General features: G+C 40.1%; 1 protein-coding gene and 1 long non-coding RNA gene across 3 annotated transcripts in view; one reads left to right on the plus strand and one right to left on the minus strand.

Moving 5' to 3' along the window:
• Positions 1–25,192, plus strand: part of nphp4 (nephronophthisis 4) — a 156,701-nt gene that overhangs the window by 48,297 nt on the left and 83,212 nt on the right. Inside the window, exons 8-9 of the mRNA XM_051424893.1 lie at positions 4,630–4,814; positions 8,921–9,056. Of these exons, the coding sequence (XP_051280853.1) occupies positions 4,630–4,814; positions 8,921–9,056 (321 nt within the window). The remainder of the gene's footprint in view (positions 1–4,629; positions 4,815–8,920; positions 9,057–25,192) is intronic.
• On the minus strand, positions 18,910–21,268 carry LOC127377208 (uncharacterized). Of its 2 annotated transcripts, XR_007887652.1 has the most exons (3): positions 20,940–21,268; positions 20,074–20,348; positions 18,910–19,176 (listed from the first exon to the last, which is right to left on the minus strand). It is a non-coding gene; the product is annotated as an uncharacterized LOC127377208 (long non-coding RNA). The 2 variants fall into 2 exon arrangements; XR_007887651.1 differs by lacking the exons at positions 20,074–20,348; positions 20,940–21,268 and adding an exon at positions 19,693–20,059.

Raw genomic sequence — 25,192 nt, forward strand, 5'->3', positions numbered from 1 at the left:
TGGATGTCACTGAGAACAATTATTTACAGATATCTTGTCAGGCTTGTGCTGCTTGCTGCCACTCGCCGAAAGCACGTTTTTTTGTTGAATAGGTTGATTTAAGGACAATGTAATAAAATGTTCAAAGACTATACATAGCTTATTTAAAGCAGCTGTATGAAATGCACATTGTCAAAAATGATTTGATCAACGATACGTGAAGATATAGGGATGTATTCACCCTGGAGAACATTTCTGTGTCCAAGATACTTGGTATACATAGTAGAATAAATACACGCACTGTGCACATGTACTATATACGTAAGTAGTAAAGAGTAAAAAGAAAAAAGATGTATGCATGTATTTTAATGTATAACTATGAAAAAAAATGCACAGAAAGGTGCATCTATGTTACAAACGTTAAAAGCAGAAATAAAAGGCTGAATGAAAAACACAAAATGCATATGAAGGGGTGCAACAAACAGTTGATTTTAAGATATACTAGTGCAGTGCCCGTAGGAAGTATGTATTGCTATAGAAAATGGGAGGTTAAGTAGCTTTTTCATGGATGGCCAAATGAGGTTGTGTTTGAAGGTGGGACGTCAGAGACATTTAGGTTTGTTGTGAAATGTGTAGATTGATAGCTATTGTGTTTTCATATAATTTGTCTTTTAGCAAGGACACTGTAGGGAGATGAACCCCATTTCATTAATGTGAAAGTACCACACCTCATGGTCAGCGCATACAAATTCTGAAAGAACAAAGTGAACTACATCTGAACCAAAATAGTGTGAACGGATAAGCCGACGGCGCGGAGCGAGGGCGTGTCGGTCAGACAGTCTGATAACTGCCCAGGTCTCTCACTCAACTTAATACAGAGAAATGTCCCACAAAGCAACGTTACAGGTCCAAACAACAGTAACGTAGTAACTGTAACTGTCTTTGGAAACTTACATGAGGAAAAAAAATACCACAGCTGTACGTGGAGAAGCGTCAGTCCTCCCGCCTGTCCTACCGACTCTTCCGTTACATTTCTGCCCGAAAAACAGCGTCTGTCACCGGCGAAAAACTCACAGAGTGTTTGTGATCAAAAATTACCACGACCCCCAGCCCTCTGGACCGAGACATCAGTTTACTGTCCACCGGAAAACATTCTCCGTCTTGCGAGTGAGGGAGTCAGACAGCGTCCAGTTTACTGCTGGTGATTTTGTATAATTATGTAATTTAGAGTGAAAAACGTAACTTTGTCACTTTCCAGGATGTTTGGTGGGTCAGGATCTCAATCATTGCACATTAGGGCTCTGCAGTGATTGGCTCTGGTGCGCACGTGGCTATGGTGGCTATGGTAATGCTAGCGGAATTCTAAATAATTTATGAAATAATTTATTAACTGTATCTTTGTAGTCCAAACAAAGCCGACGTATTATGGTGCATGGTGTTAATCCCATTATAGTTTTGTAGCCTGGTTTCATACACACACCTCTAATTTTTGATTAACTCAAATTAGTGGTCGACTGATATGGGTTTTTCAGTGGGTGATGCCAATATTTAGAGAGCACGGTGGCCAATGGCTGATATCAAAACAAGGAGAAATCATATCTAATTCTCTTCTATTTCATTCTATAGGAAATTCAAGCTTATGTTTACAGTAGGATGCATATAGTACAGAGCTTGCAACCAGCTTTTTCACCACCTCCCCAAAACTCACAAACGAGAGTGCTACCATCTTCCAGCAGCAGCCACACTGAAAGGTGTCTGAAGACGTTTTTTGTTTATCGGCCTGGTTATGTTCCTTATCTCAAAAAGCCAGATAGTCGGCCCTATCACAAACTCAAATACCGTCTGGTGTTTTGCTCACTGTCGGCTGTTTCCTTGGTTTCCTTTAGTATTAGTTTTTCCATGATTTGACCAGATAAGTAATTTGAGAACCAATTCTCATTTACAATGATGACTGGCCAAGTGACAGCAACAAGAGGATGAAGGAACAACTGATCCAATCAGAGCTTTGTAGTCGAAATTAAGGATGGGGATATCATTTTTCTGTGCTGGAGCCAGAATCCATTCCAAATAAAAATGTTGACGAGTGTGGATGAGATCAACTCAAACTTCTTCAATCAACAATAAGTTCAATATTTAATATTTGTTGACAGAACATGACGTTGACGGACAGATACAACAGTGAATTCTGATTAAATTACTACATGATTTGAAAGTCTTATTGAGTATTAGTTAAGGACTTTTACATATATATATATATATATGCACCCTCACAAGAGAATCCAGTCACACAAAGAAGTAAAATAATCTACTTCTTCATTTTCATCATCATCATCACCATTAGTCACTACTATTAGTGTAGTTGTTGCTACTGTTGTTGCTGTGCACCTTTGTCTCTGTCTCTGTTCTTCTGTCGTTACCTCTGCTTGCTCGCTCTCTCTCTCTCTCTCCCCCCCAGCTGGTCGAGGATAACTTCTGTTATGAATATACGAATAAAATTGAATTGAATTGAAAAAATGTAATTAAATAAGTACATACATTTAATATGGCCTGACATTAAAACTGTGTTTATGTCTATTTTCAACACAATAATATGTCAACAAGATAGATGTTGTCTTCTTTTTTTCTTCTTTTTTTTCTTGCAGCACCTCACCATAACTGTATAGTGCACACACACAGGAATTTGATGTATGTTGTTTGTTTTTCATCATTTTCACTGGTAATTAGCAATTATCCTGCTTGTCACAGTGCATGCATGGTGCATGCGGCTGAGTCCCAGATTGAAACGTGTGATGTACGCTCCTCTGTGAGGGCACATCTTAGTCTTGGCACTGAGACGGCAAACGTTAATTGAATGGAGCCTTAGCCTATGTGATCCAGCTGGAAGACAGTTATGTAACACTCCCAAAGCCAAATGAGAGCTGACACGCTTCAAAACAAGCTATACATAGAGCATTGCATTAGTGAGTCACCACGTCCTCTTATAGGTGAATAAAAAGTAAACTTGAACGAAACACGCCACAGTGGACCAATAGACAAGGCCTTGTGGGTATTCATTATAAAAACTTCATATCATATCAACTTGGTTTTCCTTTTACCTGTCTTGCCTCTGTTCTCAAATTGCCAGAATTGTACTAACGTGTACCAGCGTAGCTCTTTCCTGCCATATGATACGGCGCTTGTGACGAGAGGAGATATTTTTAAGAGGAAACCGAGAAGGGAAGGAATCACTTGAGGTAATAAACAGAAGCCCAATCTTCCATCCCTATCACCAAAAGAAAAATATGGTACCCTGCTGAGCATATATCGGCCGCTGCTTGTAAGTGAGAGAATGAACGATGATAACAAGAGGAGGGTAGATAGTAAACAGGCAGACAGAGAGAGGGATGGAGTCACGTCAATGCAGAGATGTTATATGAGAGCCGCAGCGAGCTGTGGTGTATGTGGGCTGTACAGTAGCCAGGAAGGCTGGCCGGCTGCTCCCGCTCCTGCTGTTGCTGATTTAAAAGAAAAACCCAAAGCTGAATTGATATGCTAATTTGATTGAGAAGGTGTGGGTGGATATGGAGAAGGTTTTAAGCAGCAAGAGGGAGAGGGAGAGAAAGGGAGAGTGGGAGTGAGAGATGTGATGGAGCGAGGGAAAAGAAATGAAATGAAACAAATGGGAGGGAGTGGGACGGGAGGAGAGCTCAGCGTGGCTCTGTACTTTGGGGTTGAAGAGTTTACTGTCAATCACTGAGTAGTCATCAGTCAGCTGTGCATTATTAGAGGCAGCAGCAATGGGGTGGCAATACAGTCTCCACCAGCACCTGGTGACACATTGACTTGTTTTTTAAACATTTGTTTATTAGCACATACAGTTTTTGAAATAGAAAATAACCACGGTGTCCATTAAAATATGGCATACAATTATTTTATTAAACTAAAATTCCAGTTCATTAAACTTGTCTTTCATTACTATCACTTATAATAACATTGTGCTCACCAAACTTATTGCTGAGGTCTGTGTACACAGAAACACGAGCAATCAGACAAATAGATAAACAGAAAACACTGATTGTTGCAGTCAGTCGTCTTTTTAAAGATGTGTCGTGTTCCCAGATATCATAAATCAACTTGGGGAGTACAATTTATCCATTGCTGACTTGATATATAGGACTTCAACAATAGTTTTTGGTAGAGAAATATAAAGAAAACCTTTTTTTTTTTAACACATTACAAACAGTGATTTTACCAATTGCTGATATAAAATTAAAGAGCTTCTGAAAGGTTAAATGTTGTTTAAACACAAGCAGCTGTATAGGACCCCTGTACAGTACAGGGGTTGGGCAGTGTTACATCTCTTTTATATGTCCCTTAAGTGTTGTGTGACCTTGTTATGTGCACTATTATAATGATTTTAATGATGATAGTACACACAACAAGGTCACATGTGTTTGGACCTTTGTGTTTCACAATTTGTTTATTTTGTAAGAGGTATTGAGTGGCTGCCACTTTTTAATTTGTAGTGTCCTTGAGTCCTTGTAATTGCCTCATAAGTGATCCATAGAGGAGAAGCCATTATCTATGTTGTTTGTAGCATAATGTGTATCTTGAGATTTCAATTTTATGTACTACAATCCTAATTCCAATGCTCTTCTCGTTGATTCTCAGAAGCAGCCGGGACCAGAGGGTACACTGAGGACGGTTGTCATCCAGGAAAGAAGGCTCCATGTCGGGGTCCACAATGGCTGGTGTTTCCTCGACAAGCCCCAAGTGGTGGTTCTGGAGCCCATAGCCTCAGGGGCCAGAGGCCGAGCAGACAGTGCTTCCAAACAGAGCACCCTGGTCAAGGAGAGGTGAGGAGGAAACAAATGTATATATATCCACAGTGAAGCTGTTACTGTAGGTAACAGGAGACGCTGGAGCATAATTCTGTTGTCAGACAAAATCCACAGATGTGCAAAATATTTTCAGGAGTGCTTATTTTTACTGTATTTCATCACCCTCTTTCGGCACTCCTGTTGCTGAGGCAAATGATTGAAAGTTTATCCTGTAAAGTCAGCAAAAAACTGTATTTATGAAAAAGCAAATGTCATTATATTATTTGGGAGATGTCTGGAAAAAGTTAAACATGCAGACTTGTATCTTATTCTTCCCTGGTGTCCATTCGCTTCATACTTTCCTACTTTGCAAAATCTACAGTATATATTTGGTGTGTTTCACATTCTGCCTTCCTTATCACATGCAGTGGATTCGATAACAATAATAATTCACTGGTGTTATTTTATTCCCTTTTTCCATATGAGAGGATTGCAAAGACACTCTTGTTGTTTAATTGTTGGACATAGTTGTCCTTTGATATGGACTAAAGGACCCTGTTTATAAATGCCACACACAGCCCTCCTGTTTTCAGGAGCTTTCATTTTACACACAAACCTAAAGGCGGGTGACAAATGAAAGGAAAAACCTGAGTAAGTGAGTGAAGACACATAGAGACTACAGCTGCTGGCATACATGGTACCAGAGGTCACTAAAAGGTTTGATGAGTATGAAAATGATATGAGTCATATGCAATGGCCCATTGACAGTATATGAAATGGACAGAGATTCCGGGTCGGAATGGATTTGTGGAAGTGTCTTAAAACCTGCATTCTATGTAAAGGCCAGCAGGAGGAGCGCCATTGGCTGCAATAACTCACTGATTCCAAGCACTCTAATGGAGAATGAGCCGACTTCTCACTTCATTTATGAGCTCAGTAAACAGTTTGCTAATGAGTTTATGGTCTCAATCGCTAGTTTTAAGTCTTCTTCCATACATTATGATGTTCATTTAGTAAATTATGGTCCAATTTAGAGTGAAATAGAGTAAAAGAGTTGAAACTGCTCAGCCAATAACTCAACTTGCAGTACGTCACCTCTGTTGGCACCCGTGTTACTGTCATGGCGACGGCCAAAACGCCAAACGCAAGGTTCTCGATAAACCAATGGGTGACGTCACAATTGGTTCACACTTGCTATGACCTAAACATTAACCACATCTCAACCTGGTTGGGGCTATTCAGAGTTGTTTGTTAAACATTTTTTTAAGGGTTTTATAAGTGACCACTAATTTACAGAGTGCCTTTACAGTAAGTTGGATAACAGAAACAACCTAATATCTGAGTAACACATACTACTAAAAGCTACTAAGCCACAAAGTACTCTGATTGATTCCTTATTTTTATTTTTACTTGTATTGCTAACTGGCACAGCCCACCACTATATCACTACATTAAACTTTTGAGCACTTTCGTGCTTTTCCTTTGACACAGGTGATTGTCCTCTCTCTCCTACATTTGCGGTCACTCTCTACTATCATCTGGAGATACACATATCGGATGTTTTCTCCCCAATCAAATCAAAACCAAATTTATTATATCAGGATAAACCCCTTGAAATGTAATGTCTTGTTTTCAAGGGGGTCCAAATACTGATTCCACACACATCAATCCTTAATTATAGTGTGAATCAGTCATGTCTGCCTGATATCCAATCTGCTTAATGAGGTCAGTGTTCCTACAGTCATCTGTCATAAACGGCCAAAAAGCTACATGATAATAATGTTAACAGTTTATTGGTTGCTGCAGGGTTCAAGGCAACTGACATTTGGTAATATACAGAATAGTAATGATATTAATGATGCAGGTTAACACAGTTACATTTTGAATATAACCTAATCTTATTATATTATTATGTAATATATTATGTTTATATTTTGTATGTGACTGTGGAAGTAGTCCATTGACCTTGCTCAAAGAACAAATACTGTATGCTTGATAGGGCCTTACATGTCCTGACCCAACCCCAGCCTCATAATTTACACTATTCCATGCCATACAAGCTTCCACCCCCATAAAACAGCCTTTCAATCCGTTCCAACGCGTGTTAGCACTTTATAACCAATCAAGGAGATATGGCTCCTGCTGCCTTTGCCCCTGGTTTTTATTGAGACACCATGACACTCAGTGCTAACCTTGTCAAAGTGGATCTGCTGATGTAAGGTCACCAGCATCTGCCTTAAATCAGCAGTAAAACACTTGGATTGAATGGTTTTAGCATGTGAGATGTAGAACAAAGCTGAAGAGGTGCAGTACAACAGCCGGACATATAATTTTGATTCCAGGGATGAAAGAAAGTTCCATGTTTGTGCTTAGACCAACTTAAACTTAACTATCCACAAATTCCAGTCTTCAGATTCAGGATCAGAGCTGGTCACTGCACTTTGTTAATGGATCAGTAGTGGCTGTAAACAAAAAAACAAACAAAAAAAACAGATCCTTTCAGATACTTTGTGTTTTGTAGCTCATTGTGCGTTGGGAGCACCAGCTGTCACAAATACCCCATTGCACCCCGTTAAATCCCTGGAAGTATTTTCTCGCATAAATGTTGTGAGCGACTGAACCTTTGACCAGCAAGTAAACAACAGCATCAGTGAACCATTGAGGAGAACTGCTTTGGGTTAAAAAAAAAAAAGAAAGCTATTTCAGTGACATTGTGCAGGTGTATCATGCCTATAACTTGAGCATTTTGTTCCTGCAAGTTATGAAGAAAGGATATGCAAATCCTGCCACAACAGCACCTTTCCCCCACAGATAATATGCAAAATACTACCAAACCACTTCACAGAATCTCACAAGAAACCATTAAAGAGTAGCTGTGATGCAAGATGTGTTTTTTCTCATTGAGTATCAGACTCATAGTAATGTTTGAGATTTAGGGATATTTAGGGCTGTGAGAAAAATAATGAAATTTAAATTTCCCATATTCATATTGTAAAGTCGTATTTTTTTGTCTTTTCTGTGCACTAAATGTGTCCACTGTAAGGGGTGTGAAGAAATATGTTTTTGCTGCCAGTACTGTCTGCAAAATACATGACTGATTGAAGCATAATTGTGTGCACACACACACTGTAAGTTTGCCGATATAATGATTCATAAGACTATAAAAGAGTTTAATATTCGAATCGTCCATTAAATTGAGTCAAGAATGGCAAAAAACATGATGTAAATCTCCACAGATGACACACATAATGAGAGATGATCCCCTATTTCAGTGTGTATCTGAATCAAAATGTATTGTGTTTGCTACTTCAAATGAGACACTAGCTGATGTGATGATTATGTGGATGATTATATGTGTGTCTTACAAGCATTGGGAACGTGTGCATAATTGCAAATGCATAATCAACACAATCACAAGCTAACCATCAATCTGTGCTCAATTGCTATATTATATGTATAGCAACAATTGTCATCATCCACATGATGTCAAACATTATTTGGATGCTTTGCTGTTTTCTCTGAAGGAGAAAGTGCTTGCGTAAAAGTGCTTTAGTATGATAACACCAGTGTAGGGAGCAATTAGCTTGTTTGCTGTTTTCTGTTTTTTTGGGCACTGCCAGTGAAAGCTGACAGTCTGTCTTGCTTGTGTTATGCCTGGTGCTTCCAGACAGCAGAGAAAGAGAGGAAAAAAAAAGAATCTGAAGTGCTCGCCTGTTCCATTCTCCAGAGAGTCCGTGAAGCGAAAAAAGAAAAAGGCGCTCGGCCCCACCTTGTGACACGCCAGCGCTCCACAGTATGCTCCCGCCTATGGTGTATGCAAACTGTGAATGACGAATACCAAGAGTGCTGTTCCACTGCTCACACAGGAGGCCAGTGCTTGCCAGGGAACATTTAGTGAGCGAGTGTAAATCCTCCAGCACATTGATTTCTTTTCCTTTTAATAAAAAATAAAATCGTATTAAAAGAAATAAGCGGCATTTTAGCGAGGCATTGTCGTTTTCTTCAGTAATGGCTTTAAAGCACATAAGTCACAAGTAATCTTCATGTGTCACATCATATCTGTCTTTGCCTCTCTCTCTCTGTCTTTCAACACACGCGTCACACCTTCGCTACATGTGTTTGTGTGTCTTTTTGCTCCTCAGCTCCCTAACATCATCCCTCCCTCAAACGCTGGGTCTTCGCAGCAGCTTGGAGCTCAGGCTGTCCAATCATCCAGCTTTGGCAATCATCTTCCAGCTGGAGTTTGTCTTCTCTGCTCCAATTGGCCGAGAAACAATGGTAGGAGGGATGCACGAACACACCTACAGTACACACTAAGTCCTCAACCTCACCTAATGTTAAACCTCAACCCAGGACCTAGCCTGAAATCAACCTTTTGATGAAAAAAAGAATGACCTCTTCACTAACTCTGAAGTTCTAAAGACACCTGCACACACACACACAGACACATATACCCTACTGCCCTCGCTTCATCCTGGCTTTGTTCTCTCACCACCTCTCTCTTGTCCTTGGAGTATCACTCCATCCATCTCTTGCCTGTGTCTCCCAGAGGAAATTACTGAAGGCATCCTTGGCCATAAGTCCTCTGTACATGGACAAGACTGAAAGAGGTGGGGATAGAAGGATGATAGTGAGAAAAACAAATCCAGTCATGATGATTTGACCCAAGCTGCCCACTTGATTCTTATCTTCACTATTCATTCACATAATTGGTCATGCAGAGGTTCACCAGTGCCTACATTTTGGGTCTTTCATTGAGACAACTTATCAGACTCCCTCTTTAAAATTTAGCAAAAAGCTATGTCTTCAATACCTAACTTTATTTTGATTTAAAATACTACTCCTGTGGACTTTTCTTGTTATGTTTATATTACTGCACCTGTCTGTGTAAGTTTCAGGCTCCACTCAAACTCAAGTTTCAGTACCAACACAGAAAATTGATTCTTCCGAAACAAAGACATGCTTGTCTGTAAAAACCTTTTGGTTTTTTTTTTTCAAAATATGCAAAGCTTCTCAAATGTGTCAGTTTTTAATGTTTTTTCATTTAAGTCTAGATAAAATCTATAGTTACAAGTTATGATTTGAATTAGGAAATATCTGATCAAAGAATACGTAAACAATAATCTAAGGAGACATTCGATACCAATAGACCTTTTTCACAGCAGCTAATTTGAGATGAAATGGTAGCATAAACACAAGTGTTACCAGTTGTTAAGGTTCAGTTCCATTCAGGTCAAACAGAGTCATGGTGCTGCTATTGTGCATGTTGGCTCACTAGGAAATCTTTACTTAATCAGTATCATTGGTAACACCTGTGATTACCGTACTATTTCATGTCAAAATGGCTGCTGTGAAAAAGGCCTATTCTCAGTTCTTAACAGTTATAGGACTCTGTTTTGCAGATAAATCTTTATCAGTACTCAAAAGACACTGAGGTTCAATACTCTGACCTGGACGATTTTTTTAGGTCTCTTTGTTTGACATGTCAACTTTCAGTTGGAGTCCATCTGCATAAAATGACTAGAATTTAGACATAATACCTCTTCACTTTGCAGCTGCCTGCAATAGTTGACAGTAATCAGTAATTACTGTCTTTGTCTTCCTGTCACTGAAAGTCGACCGACCCATTATGTTGATTTGTCGGTGTAATGGAAAGATATTTGGCTTGAACCAAAATGGAATAATGGTCAGTCATTGTTGTTCAGTGCTGATTTGATCATTGTTGGTAAGATGAAGATTGAGTTTTAGGTTATATCATGTCCATAGCACATTGAGATTTTATTTTTTTGGAAGAACACAACTTAAATTCTCTATGTGATGATATAAATGGTCTTTCAGGGCCATGTCAAAAGCTTTGGCAGCCATACTGCTGTCACTGTTGACATGTCACATTTCAACACAAACAGATCTGCAGCCTTTGTCCATAAAACGTTGTCATTTTATTGAAACCTAATCTGAAGTGCTGTCATGTCTCCCATCTGTCCATATGAATTACATAGACCAGTAGCTGGCACCTGTTACAGCCCGGCACAGTCAACACATCCCCAGGGAAGTCATTTCTAAATTCAAGCCGCACCACTTAACAACCGCCCATGGCATGGAAAACCTCAGAAAGACTGTGGTAATTATGTGTGTGGGTGAGCCTTCAACACTTAATGCATGCCAAGGCTGGGCTCTCATTGTGTTACTGTGTGTTGTACTTTATACAAGCAGGGGTCACCAGATCACCAATTAAAAGCCGCAGAAAAACAACCAGCCACTTGGTCATCGGAGCGCCATGGTACATTTGCATTTATGTATTAATTCACCCATTCTTACCTCCGCAACCACTTGACAGCCAATCAGTCTGTTGTAAATGGACATTCCCCCATGGATGAGAGTAATTATTGTTGACACATAATGGATATTTTTAAGGGTAAAAACAACAGTTTCTACAGAAGAGCTTGTTCCAGAGTATGAAATATATGACAGCTCAAGTGAGGAGTAGCTCAGAATCTTCAACCTCTTTGCAATATGCAGTGTGTCCATGTAACCCTGCTTCACTGTTCAATCCTTTTATGGAGGAAAAAATCCTTATGTTACCATACCATGATCTGAATAATCACCAAAGACTAATTTTCACAACTAAGGACCTATATGCCTGTTATCTGAAAGTGGCAGTAAACACTGCATACGGGGAAGCATACAAATGTAGAGAATTATTCAAATTGCTTCAAATGTTTTTGCCAACAATCTCCTACACACCTAGTCAACAGAAGTCCTTGTTGGGGGTGTGCTGGTTTATTTTGCTCAAATGCTTAAAATGTCTATGTTATATGATAGTTTGTTACTTTGATTAAGAAAAAAGGAATCAGAAAAAAATACATAAGACTAAGAGTCTACAGTCATGCTAGCGACTCTGTGAGCAGCTGAGATATCGTTCATTTTGCATCTGTTTGGTTACAAACAATGTATGTTTTGACCTGATGACAGTGCTAGATAAAAAGTCAGATCACTAAAATTATTCCAATTCATCCTGAGGAGGACCCGGAGGTAGAGCTGTAAAGATCAGTCCATTAGTTGTCAACTATTTAAGGTCCAGTGTGTCACATTTAGGAGGATCTATTGGCATAAATGGAATGTAATAAGAATTGTTGTGTTTTTGTTACCTTAGAATGAGCTGTTTTTATCTGCAAAGGATCCTCTTCTACAGAGTCTGCCATGTTGAACCACCATGTTTCTACAGTAGCCCAGAATTGAAGAGCGGAACACTGGCTCTAGATAGGGCCTTTTGCATTTATTATTTGACTCTATAGTTTGTCCTATACAAGGCAGCAGTATTTAGTTGGTTGTAACCTGCAATCTCCCCACTAGATGCCACTAAATCCTACACCTTGGTCCTTTTAAATTTAATTTATTTTTTTTAAACTTAGTGCAGATTAATTACAGTTATATTCTTGTAAATGCACCAGAGGCATTGATAATCAATGAATTGTTGATTTCTTTTAGAAAAAAATGTCTGAATTATCAAATGCAAATATTTTCTGGTTTCTTTAGTCCTCAATGACAGCAAACTGAGTATCTTTGGGTGGTGGACGAAAGGAGATGTGTTTAATGACGTCATCTTGAGCTTTCACCATTTTCTGATAATTTCTGAGCAAATCGACAGATTAATTGATGTTAAAAATAATTGTGTGTTGCAGCCTACAATGATGCATGAACCAAATTGTATGGCAGTCCATCAAACAGTTTTACTTAAACACCAAAATGTCAACTTGCTCTTTGCACTAGATTAAATGTCAGTGGATCACCAAAGTCTGACTGACCGACCGAGAAATTGACATTGCAATCCCCAGAGCTCTGCTGCTAGGTGGCTAAAAATCGTATGACTGCATGCACACATTGGGAACAATTTACAATGAGCACAGAGCCTCCTACTTTTGTCCTAATGGCTGATATGTACTCAAAAGGAACAAGGTCAGGAGTGCATTCATGATCAACACAGAATAAACCCTTTCCTCTTTGGACACTTCATGAGTTCTCCTTCCGTGCCTACCAGGTCTAATCTAAAAGACAGATTGCACTGAGAACTGTATTGAGAACATCCATGCTCCCAATGTGATAAACTTTCTTTGCTTTTAATGAAAAAAACTTACCTCAAGTTGAGACATTCTAATAAACCTGATAAAACCATCAACTGATGTCTGTCTACATCATCCCAGAATAGCTAGGCAAAAATTGTTGTGTGGGTGACAAAAAAAAAGATCTCCTACCTCACTGTACTTCACCACTTTCGCCTTCTCTGGCATGAATGTTTGATGAGGTGAGAGATATTTAGCAGGGGGAGAGTAATTTCTGTCTGTGTGTGGGAGTGGAGTGTGCGTGTGTTTATGTCCTGATGTGCGCATATGTTATTTGTGAGTGTTAATCCAGAGCCGGATCTGTCTTGGGTGTTGACTGATAAGGGTTTGATACATATTGCTTCCTGAAGACAGCAGCAGCCATGACACCCTAAATCTCAACCAACCCCCCTCTGTGTGATGCAAAAGGCTTCTGTATTATCAGCTGAGTGCTAAAACTTGAGTCTCTGCATCTTAGGCTACCAAGGAGGACTTGATGGGACAGTGTGTCACAGCTGTCAGATATGTGATGCTTTTGAGGTGTTACAGCAGTGTTGAGCTGAGGTGTGCCTTCAGGGCAGGCAGCTGCACACTGTCAACAGCATTTCACAGCACTTCGCACCACTTGTGAACCACAGACGTGAAGGTTCGAGTCTGATTGCACCATTCAGGCCCATGTGGAACTGTACCGCTACTTAAACGTGCAAAAATCAACCAAGTTGCTTTAAATAGAAAATATATATATAGTGCAGTTTCATTACAGTTATATTCTTGTAAATGCACCAGAGGCGTTGACCTTTGACTTTTGAACTTGTGTACTGTCAGTGGCCATCCAGTCAAAAACAGAACATGTCAATACTTTAAAAATGGCTATTGACTGCCGTGTCTGTATGCTCTCGATTTGTTTTGTACGGCTGGATTGTTAGGTGGAATTAAAGAAGTTAAGATGAGATAAGATAACACTGTATTGATTCTAGAGAGGGACATTAGGTGTTACATAGCACAAAAAAACAGACCAGATAAAGATACAAAATAGGTTCAGCAGTCTAAAAAAAAGAACTACACCTTTAATGCAAATTGCAAAGATGTAGACTAATACTAACACTGAAATCACGAGAATACAATAAATCAAACAGAGCCATATACATATACACATATACACAATGTCCTAGGCTAGTTTACCTAAACATGGCATATGTGCATCAATAAAATATGTTAGGAACTGTTTTTAATTTATTGTATGTTCCATCTACCTGCCCAGGGACTACGGGTAGAAAATAGCAACTTGCTAAAACCCAGTGCAATGCATCTCCTTGTTATATGGAGGGTTAATGTTTTATTGTGCACTGTCCCTGCTCAAATAAAAGAAATAATAATAATACAAAAAAAAGACTTAACCAATAGTGCAGTTTTTTTAACAATATGATGGCGAAGAATACATTTAATAGATAATTTAACAAAATTATAAAAAATAATACATTTACGTGCTGAAATTTTGCAGTTAAAACATTTGAAATAGTTTCAATGTCTTCAAGGTCCAGTGTGTAACATTTAGGAGGATCTATTGGCAGAAATGGAATATAATCATAGTTATGTTTTCATCAGTGTGTAATCACCTGAAAACCAAACACTGGTTCTAGATAGGGCCTTTTGCATTTTTGGAAGTTTTGCAGCCACCGTAGTTTCTCCTACACACTTCAAATGGGTGAGGCCAGGGTGCTGCGATCAGCAACTACACCGCTAGATGCCACTAAATCCTAGATGGGAAGACGCTGCCTTAAAAGCTGAAGTTGAAGAAGTTAAAGAATATTTTCAAGTATCTGATGTTGAAGCACTGAAAGAAGTTGAAGTGGCACTAAAGTTAAAATGACATTTAAAATAGAATTGCAATGAATGGAACTAAAATTGCATAAAATGCAATATACATATAGTACATATACACATATATTATATATGATAAATCTGAAAAATATATTTAGAGATAATAGAAAACACTGCCTTATTGTCTGTGTGGATTCACACATAACTGACCTATGGATACATTGATGCTCTTAGTGAGATTTCCTGTTTTCTATCATTTCTCATGCTGCGCTGCCTCTGACTTTAAACATTGCCACTAGATGGTGCTGTGTAGTGCAACTTTAGGGAGCCTCCTCTGTTATAGGGCTGTGCTTGGATGTGTGGACGGCAGGAACATGCTGCCTGCTTTATTGTTGTTCTTTCCTCTGATTAAATAGAATTATGTCTTTTGATGTATTCTGAGGGGGCTAAGGTGGGTGAAAAGAGTAAAACAATTTTGTCGAATCCCTTCTCTCCTAAAACATAACAACTGCAATCCAGAGGCAATCGGTGCTCTGAGACTGCCTACATGCCTCATCCTCGTGTTTAAAAGCCAGTCTGCTTCTCACTGCAAGACAAGGAACGAGGATGGCCTCCTTTTAAAAAATTGCATTTCCCTCGTTGTCTTTTGTTGTGAAGAAAGAAGATCATGCTATGTCGTCATTTGTCCTCTTTGGTATTTTTGATTTTAGCTATGATTGGGTTGCTCTTTCTGTCTTGTCTCTCTGTCGCATTCTGTCTCTCACTCAGAGCCTTTGAGCGGACTTCTTTCATGCTCCTTAGCAGCAGTCAGAGGGATGGAGATAACAATTTAAATTAAGGAGGCTGGGGAGAGGAGAGGAACTGGGAATTTGTCTGATAGGCTGTTCTCAGAGGGCATCCGGGGTCGATGAACTTCAAATAATCAACTTTTCTTTCAGCCAAATATATCATGTCAACTTCCTGTCTTCTTGCATTCTCTGTCTCTACCCCCCCAATCAAGGGCTCCATTGTATTACCCAGTATCCCTCTCAGTGCTTATGCCTTGATGGGCTGCATACAAGGGAACTCTGCCCTCCCGTGTCCACTCCGGCTACACTTTTCCACACTACTCTGCTGCCCATTGAAGAAGAAACCCAGAGAAGCTGTAGACGAAAAAGAAAGGCTGTGCGAGAGTTGCAATTAGTTGCTCCGCTCACTGCTTTGCTCAGTGATTATAACGCCCCAAAATATTAAGATGATGGTAGCCTTAATTCCCTGCATCTTCTAGCATATTATTACAGTAATTGCTCGTTTATGTACTGCATTGATTTATGGTATGAAACATGGAATTAATTGGAAATGATAATATATTACAGTTTGACTTATACACATACAGATAGTTCAGTCCATCCATATGAGGGATTTATCAAATGAGCACAGAGCCCTCTGTTCTTCCTGTGTATGTAAAGGGTCGGGACACCCAAGATCTATAGTAGATCTAATAGGTCTATAATCTATTCATGCAGATAGTTTTGGTTTTATTTGTCCAGATATTACGCCTTGAGATTTCAGCCTCCAGCCCAATACAATGGAGTTTAATTGTTTCCATTTTTTTGGTACTCACAGCAATGGAAAAACATGGCATTTCTGATTTCACACTGTCAATAGGTTTATAAAGGACTACACTGATCAGCTTTAACATCCTTGGTGGACCCTGGTGTTCATAATGTTCTGCAGCCCCATACTAACAAACTGTGATGCACTGTGTGTTCTGACACCTTTCTATCAGAACCAGCATTAACCTTTCAGCAGTCTGTTGGATCGGACCATGTGGACCAGGTTTCGCTCCCCACATGCATCAATGAGCCTTGGCCCCCCATGAGCCTGTCTCTGGTCCACCACTTTTCCTTCCTTGGACCACTTCAGACCGGGAACACCCCACAAGAGCTGCAGGTTTGGAGATACTCTGACCCAGTCGTCTAGCCATCATAATTTGGCCCTTGTCAAAGTTGCTCAAATCCTCACGCTACCCATTTTTCCTGCTTCTAACACATCAACTTGAGGACAAAATGTTTCCTTGCTGCCTTATATAACCCACCCACTGACAGGTGCCATGATAACCAGATAATCAATGTTATTCACTTCAGCTGTCAGTGCTCATAATGTTATGTCTGATCGGTGTATTTCTTCAGTAGAAAGTAGTTTCATTCACCTCACACAGTGATCTATAAATCATCCATTATAGGTACATTCATTTCTTTTGTGTGATTATTTTAGTCATATAGCATTCATTTGATCCTTTATTTTGAAGCACTGTAAATTCTGTTTTTATATTAACACTCTGATCTAAGTCACCTACAGCCTTTCTGATGTTTGGCATTTGATGACCTCCAAAGAGGATTTGCACACACAAGCGATAGATAATGATAACGCTGTAAATAGACACAGCTGTTTGTAATGGTCGCGCAATTACAGTTGCTCTGGTATTGGAAGAACTCTGGAAGAACAATGCGACACTATTGTTGAAAATGGGCTCCTTCCATTTGCTGTTCCTTTTCATTGGAAGACTATAGGAGCAGGCAGAGGTACTGATATGCAAACAGGTGATTAAAGGCATGTCCTACTATGGGAGCAACCAGTTCCACAGTAATTGAGATATATGAAACACAACCATGGCTGATGAAAAGAATGCATGTGCATGTTTCTATCTTTGTGTGTAGTAACCTTCGTAGATTTTTATGTATCAGGCCCCACTGGTTGGTGAACAGCTGGAGAAAAATCAAGGTCATCTACATCCAATGCCAGAGACCATCCTTAAACAGAGACAAGGGTTACAATCCCCCCCCCATACAACCACCTGTTGTTAGGCAGATGTCAAGGTTAAGAACACACTTTTTTTTTGTATTTTGGGTAAACCAACCCTATAATAGTTGACTTTCAGTGTTACAATATGTCCCTGTCCATACCAACAGTGCAGAAATTATCCCCCTTCATTTAAGTCACAAGAGCATCGATAGAGCAAATACTTGTAAAATAATTTGACCGTTTTAATCGCTCTTCTCTCAGCTCCTTGACATACTCATCTTTTTAAAGGAGACATATTATGCCCCTTTTCAGGTTCATAATTGTATTTTGTGGCTCTTCTACAATAGGTTTAGATGTTTTAATGTTCAAAAAGACATTATTTTTCTCATGCTGCCTATAGCTGAGCGCCTCTTTTCAGCCTCTGTCTGAATTGATCGGTTTTAGCCCGTCTCTTTAAGGCCCCCTCCCGAAAAGCCCAGTCTGCTCTGATTGGTTGGCATTATGACACGGATAACGCTCCGGCCCCTCCCACTTCCACCTCAGCAGGTAGCTCCTCACTGCTATTAAGTTTAGCTGCATTTCTACCGTCAATATTAATTCAATAACTGCTTCTAAACCAAAAACTTCACCAGCGGACATATTAGAGCGGGAGCCAGACCTGAAATCACGGAGAAATGAACAACATCAACAATCAGGCTTACAGCTTTCTGTGACGTGTTCCTCAGGTAAATACTGCTATATATATATATATATATATATATATATATATATAGATATATATATACATATATTAACCTCTATCTATCACATAATGTTAGTGTTTATACCTTAACTATGAGAACCAACACTGTGTTTTATGCCTGTCTTTACAGGTACAGCAGTGAGCAGTGACCTACAGTCTACACAGCCCAGTGAAGTTAAACATATTATATGCCTGCAATACTTTATCCTGTACAACATGTCAACATAACTGAAGGAATTACTCATCTAACAAAGTAACTTGTTTATGTGGTTTAAAAACTGCTAATTAACCAGTTGTACTGTTCTGTATCCATATTTCATAGTCTGATATTTTAATTTGAAAGTATTATTACCAAAGTTAACCTTCAGATATGTGTAAAAGCTGCAATTATGTTTGAACCCCATTAAAAATACTGTGTATACTGAATATTCTATCATTTATATTATTTATTGTGATGTCATTTATCTTCCAACATAATAAAGTTTGAATGTGTGACAGTAATGTATTGTGTTGCTTACAGTCATTTACTACAGGTTTAAATGTCACATTTTCATATTGATAGATGTTACACAAACCAGGTTTTCAACTCTTGTACATCCAGGAAATCTTCATAAAACCTCTGTGAAATAACATGTTATTTATATAAAACCACACTTAGTACTGAATTTAAAAATGACCGAAAGTCTTCTTAAAAGTAAAACACTTTATTTATGTTTCATTCATATTCCAGTTACACATGTTGCAAGTAACAAAGCTATAACTTTTATGTAAACTGTACAGATCATGTATCAAGGTAAATGGTTTCTAGTATACTGAAGTGTGAGATGGTAATGGAGCTCTGCTGTCAGTGTTCATCTTGATGCGTCTTCCTTTGGATACCCAGACTGTCCTGATGCTGCAGCTGTCTCTGTCCTCTGATGGGTCCAGGAACACCTGGGCTTCATCAGGTCACCTGTAAAACAAGGCAGATTCAGTGTTACTTGTAAGGCAGCATATAATATACAGTATAGTATAATACAAGTACAACAGCTCATTGTGGCTCAAAGTAGTCTTAAGTTATAAAATAAAATAATAAAGAAGTGTTTGACTGCAAAAAACAGCCTAGTGAGCGTTGTAGTTACACAATATTACTAAACTAATGAATCCCTGCAGTTTGACTATTTCTCTCTCACAGTAGCTCTATCGTTACCTCCTGTAGTGATGCGCGGGTCTGGGTTTTTTCCAACCCACGGGTCCCGCATTTATTTAATAATTTGACCCGCTCTATCCCGCCCCGCACAACCGCCAACCCAACAGTGTTGTTAAGAAGTAAGACATATTTAATCCTTAATGACCCGCCCCACCCACCCCGCCAATAAAGTTAACATTTCTTGACCCGGCCCGCAGCTAACCCGCGAGTTTACGGGTCGGCCCGCGCATCACTACAACCCAGCCTCTTATTTCAGAAAGAATGAACAGTAACGGTTACCTATAAAAGGTAAGCCTACTACGTCATTGCTTTGAGCCAGTTACTCAAACAGACAAGCCTGTTGACATTTTCAGACAACAAGGAATCCATCCATTTCGGCGTCTCGCGCTCGCCATCCACTCAAAACATAATGTCTGCTGCTCTTAAACAAGTGTGTGTGGCGTGCCAGTTGTTTTGTTTCCGGTCTAGCTAGATCCAGTGTGGTGTTGTAGTTTTTCTAACATTACTAGTTGTCGCAACAGCATGTGAAAAAAACTACAAAGTGTGCTAGGCGTTAATCTTGCGATAAAAAATTGACACCGTTAAAATGGGTTTGCGTTAACGCCGTTAATAACGCATTAAACTGACAGCACTAATAAATTCTTAAAAATACTTAGTTACTTCCTCTGCTGTCTCTCCACAGACCGTTGCTGTGGGAGGAAAAGGGTTAACGGGTGGAGAGGATAAAGGGTCGAGGGATGAGGAGAAGGGGTCGAGGGATGAGGGGGTATGGGAAGGATGGGTGAGGATTGATAGAAAGGGAGGAAGACTGGTTAGGTAGGTCGATGGAGGGAGAAGTTCGTCGAACTGGTCGGATGGAACAGAGTGGGTGCTGAGGTGCTGAGACGCTGAGTGGGGGAGCCGTCTCTTTAACTCTTCAAGAGCCCCAGTGGTTCCTGTGTTTGGATAAGAAAAGGAGAGACAATGACGAAAGATTAAAAAAAAAGAAGAAATGGGGTTAGGGAGGGAGGGATGTAGAATATGAGTCAAGGAGGGAGTGAACGGAAAAGGTGTGCTTAAGTAGGTTTTTTGAGCGGAAATGAGGAGAGTTCGGGGCGTGGTCTCTGTTCCCGAACTTAGTTATGAAACTCCATTTTGTGTTGGGCTGTGCAGCCAATGACTGGACAGTTTGTCTGCTGAAGCCTTTGCCCAGACATTAGGCTGGCAGGCTGCAGGCTGCTGGCTGGGCTCGCTTGCTCTTTCTGTAACAATGGCGGAGCTCCGCTACACAACCAGGAAGTAAACTGCGACGGGTGGCAACATGGAGCCGAAATGACGTCAAAAACTTTGAACATCTGAATTTTCACACTTTGCCTGCTGATAGGCCCTCCAGATTCCCAAATGTACATAAACAATTAAAAAGTTGGTTTTGCATAATATGTCCCCTTTAAGAAGTGAATAACTGGTATCCATCATAGTACATCATGCATTCAGTTATCCACTCAAAAGTGTAAGCGGACGCCTTCCACAGTACATGATTTACTCACTGTGTGAATACTCAGGTCAGACAGCTGATGCCAGGCGACGACGGCTCTCCTAATTGTGGTCTGTCAGCACCAATTTATCCCAGCCGTAACTTCATCGGAGACATCTCTGGCCTGCTCCTGCCCGCCGATCACTGCCTCTCCTCAACCACCGTCAGCTTGCTCATCAACTGAGCCATGTAATAGTTGCATACGGCTTAATGCAAGATGATAGGACTTATTGTTGTCTGCCTTCTTCCGCTGACAAGCACTAGCTCAACGTTAATGGAGGGGCCGGTCCAAGGGAAGTAGAGGCAGGAGGCGCTGCTGGCCCTCACTGCTTTGTCCTTCTGCCAGGAAACAATTTGTCGGGAGGCGTGACAGCTGCAGTCATCCAAAACACAGACACGGGGAATGAGTGACTGCTCATAGGTCACAGTCTCAGAAGGATGGAAGCAAAGCAGATAGACTGATAGACAGAGGGGAAGGGAGGGTAGAGATACTACATGTAGAGAGGAGATACTTGGTTTGATCCTCTCACTAACCACAGTTACGCTTCTGAGAGACTGTCAGATGCGAATCACATCCTTGGAACAGTAATTGGCGAGTCTCCTGAGCTGTTACACTACAGCAAACTTGTTTTGCTGAAAAAGGATGTTGACAGTTGTGATATGTGTCATGTGCTGAAATGGGCTCTCCATTTGAGTAACTGGGCCAGCACAAAACCAGTAATGAGTGTTTCACCCGCGTCCTGTGTGTGTGTGTGTGTGTGTGTGTGTGTGTGTGTGTGTGTGTGTGTGTGTGTGTGTGTGTGTGTGTGTGTGTGTGTGTGTGTGTGTGTGTTCATGTTGTGTCACCTTTGACCCTAACTGGGCTTGGTGAGTGGCACAATCGATTACTGAGCGTCTGAGGAAGCCTAACCATTAATGCATGACCTTTAAACATACTCAATGTTTTGCCCTTTACTGAGCTCTCATCTGGTTATATGCAGACGCAAGACTGAATCTGGCAGCATGCCCATTTCTTATATGCTATATAAAGCAACATTCCAGCTCAAAGAAAGCACGATCATCAATAAGCTAAAGCTGTTTGTTGTGGTGGTCACCTCCAGGACATTATACAGAATTAGGCAGCTTTCATGAGTGTTGTTTTATTTTCTGTCTGGTTTGATTTAAGCTGCTGTCAGTGGCGACAGAGAATAATTCCATATAACTCATGAGTCTCATGAGAATTCAGTGGATACTTGGATGCATGGAGACACTGCATTTTCACACATTCTGAAGTGTGACTAGACAGAGAGTTGCCAACATCGGAGAACATCCTGCTACATATAGCACGCATCAAGTTCAGGCATGTGTCAGTGTACTGTATCAGTGCTGGAAAGCAATCGTAGCCAATAGTGACTGCATGCATGGAAGGCACCATCTGAAATCAAGCAAATCACTGGACTATTATTCCCTCATTATTATTGGACCTATAATGAAACTGATAAAAATACAATGTCGAATGGAATCCTTTCGTAATTGTAATTTTTGTGCACTCCAGTTAACCTTTAATGAATGATGCTTATATTGTTATTTTCCTTAGATTTACAAATAGTGGCTTGGACCGTTGTGTGACTCAACTTCATACCATCAGCCTTATTTAAAACTCAAAGAAGCAGAGTGGTGACTAATATGAGACCTTGTTATTGTTTTGATGAATTTGTACTGTGGAAATGTACATTATGGGGAGTTGAGTCACACCGATTATTCCAACCCTTCTCAACATGGTTCATGCCAGTAACATGTGATTCTGTTTTTACTCATTCATTGCCCTGCCCTCTTAACAACTGTTTTAGACAGTGGTAGACAAAAACATACTGCATGGTAATTAAGCTTCATGAGTTAGCTGACTTTAATGCTTTCATTTAGTGGCAGGGCGCTATTGTAAGCCTACAATCTGATATAGTAGCATCCAAGTCTGGCTCCCACACTGTAGGGAAACCTGTAACCTCACAATAATGTGGTATGAAATGCTCAGTGGTAAAGTAACACTGAGCACTACTGTAGTAACTAACCTAGTAGGCTGGACATGCTAAGCAGAAAAACATACTGGTTAATCCGCTCTTCACACGATTTTTGTGGGATGTTTTGGAGAGGATTAAAAAAACAAACACCATCCAACCCCGTCATATAGAGAGTATCGCTCTCACCACAGCACTATGCACACTGCGTCAACATGTGGAGAAATCCAAAGCTTGACAGGCCTGCTGGGCTGTCAGGGTTGCAGTTTCCATCTTGTCTCTGAACCTTTGCAGCAGGTGAAGTCACTCTGTTTAATTTAGAAGGAGTAAACCGATAAAATTAGATTAGAATTTGAAAAAAAACCCCACTACTCCTTCAGTTATTATCTACTGTAAATATTGAATCCACTAGATACATATTATTGACTCTCGACCGATGGCTTAGTAGTTGTGAAGAATGTTATGCAAGCATGCGTTGTGTTTGGTATTAGACAAGCTTTGCATTAGTTAAGATACATTACAAATCCCACTCTCTTGATTATCTATTTATTCCTTGCTCTGTCTCAGATGTCACTGCCAGGGGATGGAAGATAAACACTATGTGGAGCAGAAAGCAGTGACATGGCTAGCGGCTGGGTTTATTAAAGGTGTTTGGTGTTCGCTTCTCCTCTGTGCCACAGAGACTCTTGTTTGTATTTTAATTGGCTCACCGACAGGTACATGCTGTATAGATTGTTGTGTGTTTTTACTGTGACTTCCCTTAAGTGGCTGTTTGTGTGTTTCTGTGTGCAGTTTATTTGCACGGTTATTGTGGGTCCCTGCAGAAGTTAATGATGTTTGTGGAATGAAAAGCATCTCGTGAAACTCTCCCCAATCACATGCTCATTAAAATTCCCTCTTTACAATGACACCATACCCTCAACTTCTCAACCCCTCCCCTAGTCTTAGTTTCCTTGACTACTTACATTACATAACATGTGAACACTGAGTCCTCCCATCGGTGTGGACCTCATCCTCAAGGAAACCAGTTATATTCTTGTTTGGTTTTGATCTAAAATGTCATACAAATGTTAATTAAATGTTAATCAAACATCTTAAGCACAGTAATATCATCGAGATTGGGATGTGATATATTTAGCTGATTTGTGGCCTATTCTGGACGTCATTCCTCCCTGGAGGTCCCTTTTCCTTTCTCACAATGAGAAGAGAAGTTGAGGATAAGGCAAGGGAGGCTACATGCCGCAGAGACAATATTTTGCCCGCCTAATTAAAATGAATGTCAGCTCTCCCCCCACTGAGAAGTGCATCAATCTCCCCCTGCGATAGGCCCAGAGTGAGTCTTACCCTGTCAGTGCCTGCCAGCAGTGCTATCCTTCTCCAGACATGCCTCGCCCTAGCAGCCAGAGAGGCAGTGGCAATGATGTTTGCACATCTAATGGTTGCCATGTGGATGGCCACCTCAGACAGAGGCCCTACTTCAAATATATAGGAGTTTCTGCCCAGACTTGAATGATTTTCATTTAAAACAGCAGTTGTGTAAAGTGCTCAGTGGTATTTTGGAGCCATTTGAGGCCCGAGCAGCTGCAGCAAATTCAGTTTTAGCCTTCCACTGTTCCACAATGCAAATTACAACTGCAGTAATACAGATACAAAATCCAGTTTTTGGATAATAAACTGACAAAAATGTTGAATTGTTGTATCCATCATTGTGGTAATGCTTTCTTCATGGTGTACTGTTAGAAACTCAACAGTGGCATTTGGCTAAAACATTAGTGTATTTGTTTTCCTTCCTGTGCCCAAAGTCATTAGAGTTTTGTCATTTGCATGTTGGTAATGCAGCAGTCATTTTTGCCCATCCACTTTGTCCCTGGAAAATAGTGTTATTTAACAGATTTATTTCAAATCTGAAGGCAACATACCTGAACATTAAGTTTAGACCTTTAATACCCCATTTATATATAACGTTGAATACACATTTAGAGGAATGTGTATTACTTCCATTAGTAACTCACCTTTCTTCTTATTTTTCTCTGACAAAGTACTGTATATATGTCACGTTAAACTGGTGGAGCCAAACATGCTTGGCTACCGATGCTGCTTAATGTGTTTGCAAAATGTCAAGTCAGATCGCACGTGCCCACCAGATAAATACCTGCAGCCTTTGAGTTTGACAGAACTTTGATGTGTTATACAAACTCATGCATGAAAGATGAAAATATCACGAGGTTAATTTGAGTCTGTATGGATAAGATGCTATGTTGATGGATTTTTA

This window comes from Dicentrarchus labrax, unplaced genomic scaffold (genome assembly GCF_905237075.1).
Source record: "Dicentrarchus labrax unplaced genomic scaffold, dlabrax2021, whole genome shotgun sequence".
Classification (NCBI taxonomy): domain Eukaryota; kingdom Metazoa; phylum Chordata; class Actinopteri; family Moronidae; genus Dicentrarchus; species Dicentrarchus labrax.